Source organism: Neoarthrinium moseri (genome assembly GCF_022829205.1).
Source record: "Neoarthrinium moseri strain CBS 164.80 chromosome Unknown scaffold10_Wmoseri_CBS_16480, whole genome shotgun sequence".
Lineage (NCBI taxonomy): Eukaryota > Fungi > Ascomycota > Sordariomycetes > Amphisphaeriales > Apiosporaceae > Neoarthrinium > Neoarthrinium moseri.
In genome coordinates this window covers 591,038-603,172 of record NW_026055124.1, presented here as the reverse complement: position 1 = coordinate 603,172, position 12,135 = coordinate 591,038, and the positions used below count along the sequence as shown (strand labels likewise).

At 55.1% G+C, this 12,135-nt stretch overlaps 1 protein-coding gene across 1 annotated transcript; it reads left to right on the top strand.

Annotated features, from left to right (window-relative positions):
- Positions 1-688: 688 nt before the first annotated feature.
- On the top strand, positions 689-3,353 carry JN550_004061 (uncharacterized protein; the record flags this gene model as incomplete). Its single annotated transcript, XM_049315535.1, has 3 exons — positions 689-2,010; positions 2,066-2,844; positions 3,010-3,353. 3 exons carry the CDS (start codon positions 689-691, stop codon positions 3,351-3,353), a joined length of 2,445 nt encoding a protein of 814 aa, XP_049174083.1.
- Between the last annotated feature and the right edge of the window lie 8,782 nt (positions 3,354-12,135).

The following is a 12,135-nucleotide window of genomic DNA, read 5'->3' as shown; positions in this document are numbered from 1 at the left end:
TGCCAGATTGTCGTCGCTTTCCACAAAGCGATCCCCAACCACGACTTGGACGCCCAGACGCCCGGCGCTGCCTCGCATTTGGGAGAGAGCCTGTCGCAATGCCCTCGATTCCGAGCGCCAGCGCCGGCGCCCACGGGGCCAGGTCCAGGTCCAGGTCCAGGTTCAAGTCGCGACCGCCGCAGCGCGTCGCGCACTCTTGTAATACACTTAGAGCGAGCCGTCGATAATTCCTTCAATTGACCGTGCATTCACCATCCCATCCTCATCTCGACATGCTGCATGCAATCTGCGCTGCGCCGTTTCGTGACAACTGGCTGCCGCCCCAGTACTAACAGACAGATAGCAGGCCAACGCGCAACGTCACCGACGCGCAAATTTCAAAGCTCCCGCCCAGAAAAAAAAAGTTCCGCTCCTGTCCGGCTGCACGAGATCCCACAACGCGACAGCATCAACCCTCGTCTTGGCGTATCCTCATCGCCATCGCCTCTTAGGGACCAGGACCAGGAGCATTTGAACGCCTTCCTAGTATCGTTCGCCGTCAATTCGGGGCCAGTGGAGCCTCGGCGCACCTTGTTGCAAACCGTCGCAAGGCTTTGTGCGCCTCGCGCAATTTTCACCGTGTCGCATTCAACAGCCTCGACTCCGCCTGGACTGTCGCATTGCCGTCTTCGCACGTGCATTCGCGTTCATGACATATACCAACCTCGACATGTCCGACATAGATCCCATGCTCGAGAAGCATGATGCTCCACCGCCCGACGTCAACCCCGAGACCGATGTGGTCATGCAGTCCTACCCGTCGCCCACCGTCGACGGCCAGGACAACAACCCCTTCTACCACACGACCCCTCGCCAGGACCAGCAGCCGCAATCCGATCTAAGTCATCATCATGATGACCAAGGCCAGCTTGAAGAGCCGCCAACGCCACGCCATAGCGGACGGCAGCCCATGAGCAGCGCCGAAGAGCTTCAACTTGCCGCCCAGCTGAGCCAAGGCCTCGCCCATGGGTTGCCCATGATGGATCCAACGGACGAGCAAAGCCTGCAGCATGTCATGGCACAGCATGACCTGGACCAGCACGATCCCGATCTGCAGCACCAAGCCGACCAGTTGAACCACGACCATGAGCAGCTGCACCACGACCCGCTCCCTCAGCACGACGGACTGCCTCCGCATGATGAGCATGGCCATGAACATATCCACGAGCACATCCACAGTCATGATCAGGACATACCTCAATCACATTCAGACCAGCAGCAGCTACAACACCACGATGAGCAACAGCAAGCCAACCAGCATCATCAAGCCCAGCACCAGTACATCCCCGAACAACACCAGCAACAGCAGCAACCACACCTGCAACCAGCTGCGCCCATGGATCACATGCCCCAGCAGTTCCCTCCCATGACGGATAACAGCATACCACCTCGGAAGCGGTCAAAGGTGTCTCGTGCCTGTGATGAATGCCGGCGTAAGAAGGTGAAATGTGACGCTCCCTCGGAAGGTGGTGATGAACCGTGTTCAAACTGCCGCCGTTCCAACATGCGATGCTTGTTCAGTCGCATCCCGCAGAAGCGCGGTCCTAGCAAGGGATACATCAAGGAGCTCGCGGATCGAATCCACTCCATCGAAGGGAAATTGAATGCGGAGGGTGCTAGTGCTGCTGACTTGAACGAGCTGCTGAACGGCACACGAAGAGACACGAACGATATCTTTGGATCCGCAGACGGCCGTAAAAGGCCGTACTCCAGCATCTCAGGCGCAGACTTTGGCACTCCTCCTGACGCCTCCCGCCAGTCAACCTTCTCCGAGCCACGAGCTATTCAGCCGTACCAACCGACTCCCGAACGATACAGGCCCCCTTATTCCGCGAATGGACTTGCACCCACGCCGGGTGAGAAGGACGATTCGGAAACGCCTTCCCGACCAGCAGCTGTGATGGACGGCATGGATCTTGACCTAAGTCATCTTGGACAGGCACGCGAGTTGGACGAGACATTGTTCGCAGCGTAAGTTGCTTTCTAGGGCCAGAACATGGAACGACCTTCAACTGACCTTGACCAGATACCTCGCGGTCATACATCCCTGTTTCCCCGTCCTGACTGCCAACAAGTCACGGTTGGAGGCCCAACTTGCCCAGTGCTCGTCGATTTTGCGCGATGCTTTCATCGATGCGCTACATGGCACCGTTCAGTCGTTGCCGTCCTTTAACACAGACGGGCTATATAGGGAGCTGCTGTCGTCAGCTGTACGGCTGATTGCAGATTGGGAGACAGACTCGTCGCCCCGCTCGCATATTGCCAACTTGATCCATCTGCAAACTCTCGTCTTGATTGCCATATCCGCTGACAACTACGGCCCATCATCCCTGAAGGGCGAACATGGCGGCCCAGCCAAGGCTGCTACTTTGGGCCGAGCAGTCGGGCTGGCGTATTCCATGAGATTGCACCTATCGCAGGTTGGCTCCAACCTTGATGTTGAGCTTGACCCCGACTCTGATGACAATGTTGCCACCCGGGCTTGGTGGACGCTGGTGATGCTAGACCGGTGGAACGCTATCTCCACCGCAAGCCCGCTGTTTATCCCGAATGCCAGTGTTGTCATTCTTCCGGGTTTGCTGGGTTTGCTTGGCGAGAACGTGTATCATCTCGCCCGTCTGTCGAATATTTTGGGCCACTTCTCGCCGGTTGCTCTCGCCCCTCCACAGGCAATGGCTTTCGACTCTGGCGCAGCACCCTTATTGAGCTCCTTTTTCAATCTGTCAATGGAGCTATTCAGGGAGGTCTTGCCTGTTACTATCGCCCCAGCGACCCACCCTATCCTGCATTCCGTGTATTGGCATTGTAGGTTGTTGGCCTACTTGTTCCAACCAAACGTCAAATCAAGCAACATGATGTGGCCTTGCAAAGAATCGGTTGGTCTTCTAAGGGTGAACGCCCAGTCGCTTAACCCCTTGAACCACCACTTCTTCTGTCTGACAACTTTGACACTATTGGGGCTTTTGAAAGATGAGTCTCAACGCGAGGACGCCACATCGCTCTTGAAAGAGCTCCTTGATACTCCTACTGCACCGTCCAACTGGGACAACCTCATTAGGGATCGGATTGCTGAGCAGGTACGGCCGACCACCGCACACTCCTCCATGGAGGCAACAGCAAGTCAAAGTCTTCAGCATTTGGCAGACTTGGCGACTGCTACAGAAGTAGAGGCTTCCACAAAGCTCGAAAAATCAGTAGACTTTGGCTCCCTGCGAGCCAACGACTACGAGCACAGCAGCTTCGATCCCCAGCCGCTGACACGTGCAGGGTACCTATATGCCCTCGTGGAGACCAGGCCTGCCACAGCGAAGTAGACTGCTGACCTATGGGAGTACTCCCTGGTCCGTTCTATTTTGAGCCGGCCGGCAAGTCCCTAGGGACATTGTAACAATAGCTCACTATCGCCTGGTGCGCGCTGCCAGGCATAATACCCTTATGCCGGTTACCTATGTAATAACAACTGGAAGGCGTTCTCCTGCCCCTTCCCGATTTCACTTCAAGGTGTCTCTGCCATCAGAGGCACTTCTCATCCTATTTCTCGACACGTGATAACGGCTAGTATCGAGAGCGGGGGTTTCTAGAAGCGTGTTGCGTTCACGAGAAGACAATCTGCGGAAACAAAAGACTGCGCTGCGGGCCGAATCTTTGACTATTGACTTGCATAAGCTCCAGTTATGGTGATAGAAGGGGATGTTATGTCCAATGCATGAGTCTCTGGCCACATGTCTGTTGGCCGAATATGTGTGTATATTATTATTTGATGCGAAGGGGACTCGCTCCCCAGCAATAGTTCCCCCTCATTGTCAACGCGGATCCTGAATTGCTGTGTGTGACCTTGCAATATCTGCCAGTCGAGATTGGGGAAATGCTGCGAGATCACAATGGATGAGATGACATGAATCTTGCGATCAAGATCGCAGGGCATCCAACAATTCCAACATCCATTTCAGTGGCAGGTCACCCTGCAGCATTTAGTGTCACTTGACCATATTCATAAGGACAGATTAGGGCGCGGACATACTTGGACAAGTCATATTGTATAGACACCACAAGACGTGAAGACTTGCTTTGATATCATGGAGCTGGTGCTCCGGGCAGATCCACATGCCTTCGCTTGCAAGCCCGTCTTCGATACAATCGTCAGCATGGCAGAGACCTGTCACTCATGACCCTCGTCGGATCAGCTGAACTCCCTACGCCCCTGCACTCGCCTCTGGTGATTGCGAAAGGCTGTGTGTGAACTCCTGCTGGTCCGCTGCCCCTGCGTCACGTACGGACCCGAGACTGCATGGTGCCTGGGGTGAGGCTTGTTTCTGCATATCACGCCATATCTTCAGCGCGCCTGGGGAGACTGTTCATGCTTGTTTGGGTAGATCGTCTTCGAGACTTCTAGGAGCAGGAGTGCCCGCGCTGTCTCGCGATCGTTTCTCTTTGCTCTCTGTACCCAATGCTCTCTTAGATCAAGGAGACTATGTGGCGCGCTACATGTCCGCACGGTCTAGGCCTTCACGAGGAGCAGAAAGCCATCTTCAAGATACGGCCTCGGTATCCGCCAGGCACCGAGTGATGTACATACATATCTAGCGTCCACTGTCGACATGGCGCCATAGCGCGGAGGGCCCAGACTTTGAGACTGCTGTTCTTGGGAAATGCCTGGATCTCGGACTATAGAGCGCCTGTAGACCGAGCCACCGAAGATCCCGATGACACATTCCCTCCACGTCCCCGGTGTGCCTGATGGGGAAGTCATCCCAGCATCACGCACAGTCGGCGGCTGCATACTAACGAGAATGCCCCGTGGGATCCCCCGCGGACGGGCTCGCAGGGAACCAATAGTCGTCGTTACCAATGGTGCGGGTGTCTCATCGATCGTCACCAGGTAGCACCTAGCCCGTGTTGTCTGCAGCCCCGAGAAGGGAAGGGCCGGCGACTCGTCCGCAGATCGCCGCAGAGTACGTAATGACGGCGTATGGCTCGCCGGATCCTCGCTATACAACAGTACGTCGGCGCTCGTCCAGGCGGGCCTGGCCACAAGCTCGAGTGTGATTGTTGATCATTGGATGACGGAATTGAGGCCTCAAATAACGACATTTGTCCGTTGATTCCACAATCAGTGGTGTTGAGATTGTGGCGACAGGGAAGAGGGTCATGGCAAAAGGAGGTCAGGTCGCTCGAGAATTAGTTCCAACGATGACTGAAACAAAACACAATGTGGCGACAGGGAAGGTATGAGCATTAATTGTGCTCTTCACCGGATGATAGGTGGTGATGAGAATGTGGCGACAGGGTATAAATCGATAGCAGGGGCACTAAACCACGTGAGGGCTTACTATAACGCACATGTGACTATAGATCTTCATGTATAATCCGTGAACTAGATTAGTGCAAGGCTGCTGAGCGTGCTTAGCGCTTCAGCTCACTTATGTTGTCACTTCTGCTTGCCCGAAGACTTGGGCTAGTGTGTAAGAGATCTGGGAATCAAGTACGTCGTTGCTTTTGGTGTAACGTGTTCCGTGATGGCGACTAGCTTATTGAGGTTGCTATAAGCTTTGTCACATCATCCAAGGAGTCCGACGCCAACGCCACTCAAAGTAATTATTCACAACAAAACTCCGCTCCGACGATCGTAGGCCAGCCACGGGGCGGGACGGCCAGGCCCGCGGTGTTATTGGGTCATCTTCGTAGAAATAGCCAAGGCGGTTGCGCTCGGAGCGTGCCTCAGTATGGGCCATATAGTGAGCAAATGTCTGGGCTGCTATAGGGTATGTATACTATATAGAAAGCATTTTCATCACCACCAAATACACAGGACAAATTCAATCCATAATGATAAACTGCTGTCGACTACCGCCAGTGCTCCTTCAGGCGATCCGATGTGACGTCCCGACGCAAACGCTACATCACTTTGCAAGCGCCGGGTGATAGCGCGGGAGTCTGGTAATCACGTCGTTCGGCTGAGGATGGTATCATGTAAGACATAGAGTAAATGTGAAGCTGGTAAAGAACTCTTCAATCCATTTCGCGTAGTCACCATCAAGCCGAATTCCAATAAGCGCGTAAACTGAGGCGGTCCCGTCGATAACAGCTACGTGAAAAAAAGAAATGCTTCAAAATTTCCGTGCAGTTACGCCACGTGAGGTGCTGCACAATACCCACGTGGGCGGTTAGCAGAAAAAATCCATCTCTGAACACATTGGAAATTAGGCGACCGCAAAGACGATTCCTATAGTTCGTAGTCGATATCACGAAGTTCCGTTAAACCGTGGTCTAGACGTCTCGACTGAGACCTTGATCAGTGGCTTGCTGCTATTCACCGAGCAATTCGATTCGGATTGGACACGGCGAGCCCGGCGGTTGTGGAACTAGAAATGCGGAAAAAGTCGCCCAATTCGTGACCATCGGTGCTGTTCTCGGATACAGCTTCCTAGAGAATCAATTGGGTGCTGCTGATTGGCGTGGGGGTTTGGTCTATGATGGCATTATATGACACACGGATGTCGGTTGCATGCACCAGCAAAACAACACACTAACAATGCAGTTCAGCCCTGCATCCCTCATTGAGTAGTTGCAAAGCTAAGCAGGCGCTTAAGAAAGGAGCCAGCCTCGTGGGCGAGCCGGAAAAGCAATGGATGGTGTCGGTGCCGGGGATCCAGAACGTCAATGCAATGAGAGCAACAGCCTGGCTCACGTGTCTGCCACTATTACAGCTGTCTGGTTTTCCCACCCAATCTGAGAATTGTCCCAGGAGGAATAACTCATGCCATACTTTGTGAGGTCGGTGTGGCACATCTAATGTCTCGTGCATTACTGGAGGTGGTCTTCAAGTGCCGACGCAAATACGTACCGCCATCTGCACCTGCAAGGAAGGCGACACATGTGGGGATTCGACGCTGTATGCAACCTTTGGGCAGCTTCTAGAAGGTTTCCATGGTTGTCAAAGTGAGAGCCTATAGGGCCCGAATCTCTGGTTCTTGTCTCCTTTTTCCCAGGCCAAGTCACACACACCATTAGCTCAGCCTAGAGTGCGCCTCGTTGGATATTCAGTTACCCGAAGACGCAAGGAGTGTGCCACCCCTAACCCTTTCAGCTCTCTTGCAGGAGGGAAGACCGACTTGAGGGCAGAGCACCAATCAAGCTCTCGGGTCCGGCGCGAAGCCGGTTTGAATCCCATCAGGTGGCTGAAAGAACCCTGAGCTACCCGGCAAATTCTCTGCGATTGCCGGCGAAGGAGGGAGGCGGTGCGCTGGCTTGCCTGTTCTGCCCGTAGTCCGCGGGAAAGTCTGCTGGGTCGTTGGGTCGTACAGTCGTACTCGGTGCGCAGGCAAGGATCCTGCACATCGGTCTGCGAGCTGCCCGATCCGTCCTGTACATAGTGACAAGCTGTCGTGTGATACTGTCAGACAGGCCCGGGTCGGCGCCGATGCCTCGCTGAGTTTTCCTCTGCCTGTGGGAGAGCTCTGAAGCGTGTAGCATGCCTCACCCAGGTTCGACTTGCCGTGCTTGCTAAGAACATGCCTGGTTGACTAAACCATGTAGCTAGTCCAGATGTACACTAGGGACACGGGGTCCTTGCGCGGCACATTGCTGTCGATTGACCATGATGCCGGGTTTGCAACAGCCTTCCTGTGGTTAGCTCGCCCGCGTCTCCAAAGGTCTTATATCACAACGAACATGAACGATTCACATAATGGCATGCGGGCAGTGCAGTATTATGCTAAGGCTCGGTGGGCACTCTGTTTCGGGTGGAGACCAACGGCACCTGATGTCCGAAGGGTCCAAAAGCCAAGAAGAGCGCACACAACACGTCGCATCACATCGCATCAATGGGGGAAAGGGCAAGATTACAGAGGATGCAGGTCCGCGAGCCCATCTCAAAATGGGAGTGACCGCATGCAGGAGGGCCCGGAGAATGTCGGCTTCGACAGGTCAGTCTGAGGTAAGGCTTTGGTCAGGGTGATGATGGACAAAAGGAACTGCAGCCTCAAGGTGCAAAATTTGGCACCATGCACAACCTGATTCGCGCGGGTTGAATGGGCGTTTTTGGGGGGTGGGTTGAAATTTTTCACTTGGTTGCTGCCGAGAAGGCGACATCGGGTTCCGTGGAAGATTGCGGTTGGCTGTCCCCAAGTTCGGCTGTCCTCGTGTCCTCGTCTGCTCTGACTGTTTGAGAGTCCATTCCATGCCGATTGCCCATCGCCCATTGCCCTTTGATCATTGCCCAGTGCAGTCCAGTGTCCACCGCCCACTTACCCGTGGCCCGTGGACAGCACTGCGGTGACAAGAACATGGACCAGTCTGCCAGCGTGCCAGCGTGCCCCGTCCCAGACTCCAGTCAACCAGTGCCCCTGGGGCAAAGGTCCCAAGGTCGCCGCTGCACTCCGGGGGCACGGGGTTCACTACTGGGGAGGCTTGCTGGGCGGGCCGAATTATTAGGAGATGCTATTAGCAGCCAGCAAGTCAGAAAGGACCGTTATCCAGGTGGGCCCGACCGCAACAGGGAGCCAGGGAGCCAGGGAGCCAGGGGTCCACTTCCACCGTCAGCCTCCCACCTGCAACCTGCAACCTGCAAACTTGCAGCAGAGGGGCGCGGGTACCAAGGGTGCCAGCCAGCCCAGCCTGCCATCTTGTGTACCCAGGCAGGTCAGCGCAAGGTTAGATTCGGCTTCCTAAACCACATGTGCATACTTGCATACAGCTCCTGCAGCAAAATGGACGATCAGGGCCTCAAGCTGTTCGCCTGGGTAATAGGAGTTCACCCGATATCCGTGGGCTAACTTGCTCGCTAGAGTGCCGAGATGCGGAATATCTCTGCCCGCGAGACCTACCGTTTTCGAGAGTTGCCAGGAGACTTGTCCCGCCGGCAAGGTATTGTTTTGTGAGAGGTGCATGCATGCAAGCAAGCAAGCAAGCCTGGCGGCGAAATAATCGAGAGAGCATTTGTTGAGCCTGCAGTGCTACCTGCCGTCTGCACAGATCAATTCACTGTGCAATGACCCTCCGAATGTTTCAGCGCCAGCATCTCTTGAAATCTTACCTCACTCCGTACGTGCGGTTGTACCCGCCTGTAGCTGGCAGTCTTGGCGATCTTTATTATGCTGCACCGAGTTGCACCTGCGTTGTCCATACAGCAAACACAGGGCCATGCAACCCCCCCATACTATGGTACAGCACCGAGTCATAATGGCTGAGGGCCATACCGCCAATCATGAGACGGCTGTTTGTCTCATCCTCAGAATCCTGTTGCTGACTCTGCTGAGGATGAGTAATACCGGTCATTTGCGTTCCCGGCATCGCTAGATCGTCACGAGAACAGTAGACGTGCATTGCTGTGGTCGCCTCGAATGCATCTCAACACCGGTTCCACCCGCCTTTAGGACATGTATAGATCTCTCGGGCGAGTGCCCTTGGGACTATGTAAGCGTTGCATATACCAGGCGATATGGTTGTCTAATTACATGGACTAGCATGCAATTTCAGGCCTAACGACTACATATGCACACCATATACGTCTTGTCCGCTCGACACTGGGCATCCAAAGGTTTGGGGATTTTCTAGCGCGACAGACTACCCAGCGTAGCATTGGGCTTTTGTTCTCTATACAACAACAGCACAACAACAGCACAATCCCCTCTGCGGGAGCTTGCTGATCATCTGGTCTAATGACGACAATTCCCTTTCAACTTTTCCCCCCTCTCTCTCTGTGAACATTTTTTTTCTTTCCAAGTGACATCACATTCTCTGCGTCTTACAATATGATGTCTGGGTGGGTATTAGAGTTCCTTACTGCAGATCTATACTGCCGCACTGAGCTTGGATGTTGCGACTGTTTGCCGCAGTCAGGGCCGTGTAAGTCGTCGAGCAAGGCTGGGCAACGGATTCAGGCCTGCAAGCCCCACCAAGAAGAACCTGGTAACCCGCCCCCCGTGACCAGTGACGGAATGTACAAGGGGAGTCAAGCGCCCACGGGCCATGGGGGGCAAGTCGGAGCAGCCACTGCATAATTCAGTCTGTTATTGAGCTAAACAAAAGATAGAGGTGAGTGACTACTCGAGGATTTGGCGGGCAAAGGCGGGTGGATGGGATGGCACATGAGAGAGAGAAGCTGTGCAACAACCTGGGCCATACAATTGGTAACGACCAGCCTGCGCTACCGAGGTGCGAAAGATGTTTCACTCTCTCTTGGATCCCACCACACACTGGCAAGAAACCTCCCACGCCGCCGATTCCATCATCGTGGCATGGCTCCCCTGCTAGGATCATGTAAGTGATCCCGCCTTTTGCCTAGCTCCCTCGTGCACCCGCACAGCTCCCGGACTAGCCTGGAGCTGGACACTGGCGAGGAGCGATCCGATCGTTCACACACTGACCAACGGCTTGCTTGGCGGCAGGCGACAATGGGGGTGCACGCCAGCGAGCGAGGAGATGAAGGAGAAAGATGGGGGGCAGGGACAGCTAGCCCACATCCTCGATCGCCAGTGGGCGGATTATTGGCCTTTTCCTCTAGCTCCTCTGGAGACATTGGAGCACCCATTTCCGGGGGCTCCATTCGCGATGCCCACCATCTCGTTTTTCGCGCAGTCGAGTCGAGGTCGCATGGAGTAGAGGCTAGGCGACGTCCAGCCAACCGCCTGGCGGCCCATGGCGGCCATGGGTTGATGGGGGGGGCGCCTGCGAGGGGTGTGCCTTTGTCTCCAAGGTCATGGCGAGCTTGCCCACCCCCTTGGGTAACCCGCCAGAGCGCGGCGCGGGTGGGATGGAGGGATGGGGGGATGGAGGGATGTGCCATGGATGGATGGGAGGTACAAGACTACCGAGTTACATACGAACAATCCCTCGACGTGGGCTGGCGCCCAGGATCGATATTTCCTCGCTCCAGCTAGGAGCACTAGTGTCGTCGAATAATTCCGTGACTGCGACGTAGATACGTACTGCACAGTACAGCCAGACGGGACGCGTCCCCAATTGAGTTTCTGAGATAATAAATCCAGCGCATCCCTTCCGACCCAGAAGCCTTGACATCCCGGGCTCGCACTCTCGCACCTCTGCTGCTGCTATTCATTGACACTCTGTCACGATCGGAGACACGGGAGGCCCATTTGATTTAACCTTTTTGGTTTCTCCCTTCAGAACAGAATCCGGCGCCCGCCGCCCTGTTTGTCATTCTTCCCCTGCTGAGGCTTCCCCCAGAGTTCAAGACATTTTTGCTGTGTCTTGCCCTCAGGCCTTTGTTGAGACAAACCGTTAGGAGGAGGACAACCTACAAGGTCTTTTGGGGGGATTCATTGGGCGCGCTAGTGTACCGCCCGCTGGAGCATACCTTCAGCAGACAGGACAGGCCGAAGTGGACGAAGCCGTTGCAGTTCGTCCTGTGCAGCTTTCGACCGAGCGATCAGCCGCCCGCGCCGGCCGGTCACCCTTCACAACGCAACCCGACGCAACCCAGCAGAGCCCAGGACCACCCCAAGACGACGGCAAGATCCACGAGCATGTTCTAAACTAGAGTGCCCGCCCGTTCCCCATCAAACCAACTGGTGCTCCAACCTTCGCCCGGCCACGGCGTGAGTAAGGTCCAAAACCCTTAATCCAGAACCTCCAAGAAAATCTCCACTCAATTTTTTGTTCCATTTTCCCATTTCTCGCCTGCCGGCCGGACTGCAGTCTGCAGGTGCTGCCGTCGACCAACCTACGCTGTATAGCTGGGAAAACCCGAGAAGAGGACTTGTACCAATCGGACCTGGGCGCGCGCGGACAAGCTGCAAGCGAGCGACTATATTTGATTGACCCAAAACCCACAACGACCACACACCCTTGGGGGGACTTGGCTGGCTTGCCCGGTGCTGGAAAATGATGCGCGCTTAGGGCCGCTTTTACCGCACGTCTCTTTCTCCGTCTTTATTGTTCACTACTTCGGCCCTTTATCCCACCCCCGGTCGCCCTTGGGTCCCTCGGCGCGTTTCCCGCAAAAGCGTTGCGCACCAACCCTCATTAAGATCTGCGACACACTCGGCGTGTCAGTCGCCCGCCTCAACTCAAAGCTCTCTCGGTGCCGCCTGCGCGCACTCTGGCAACAAAGAGCTCTTTTTTCCCTCCCTTCCC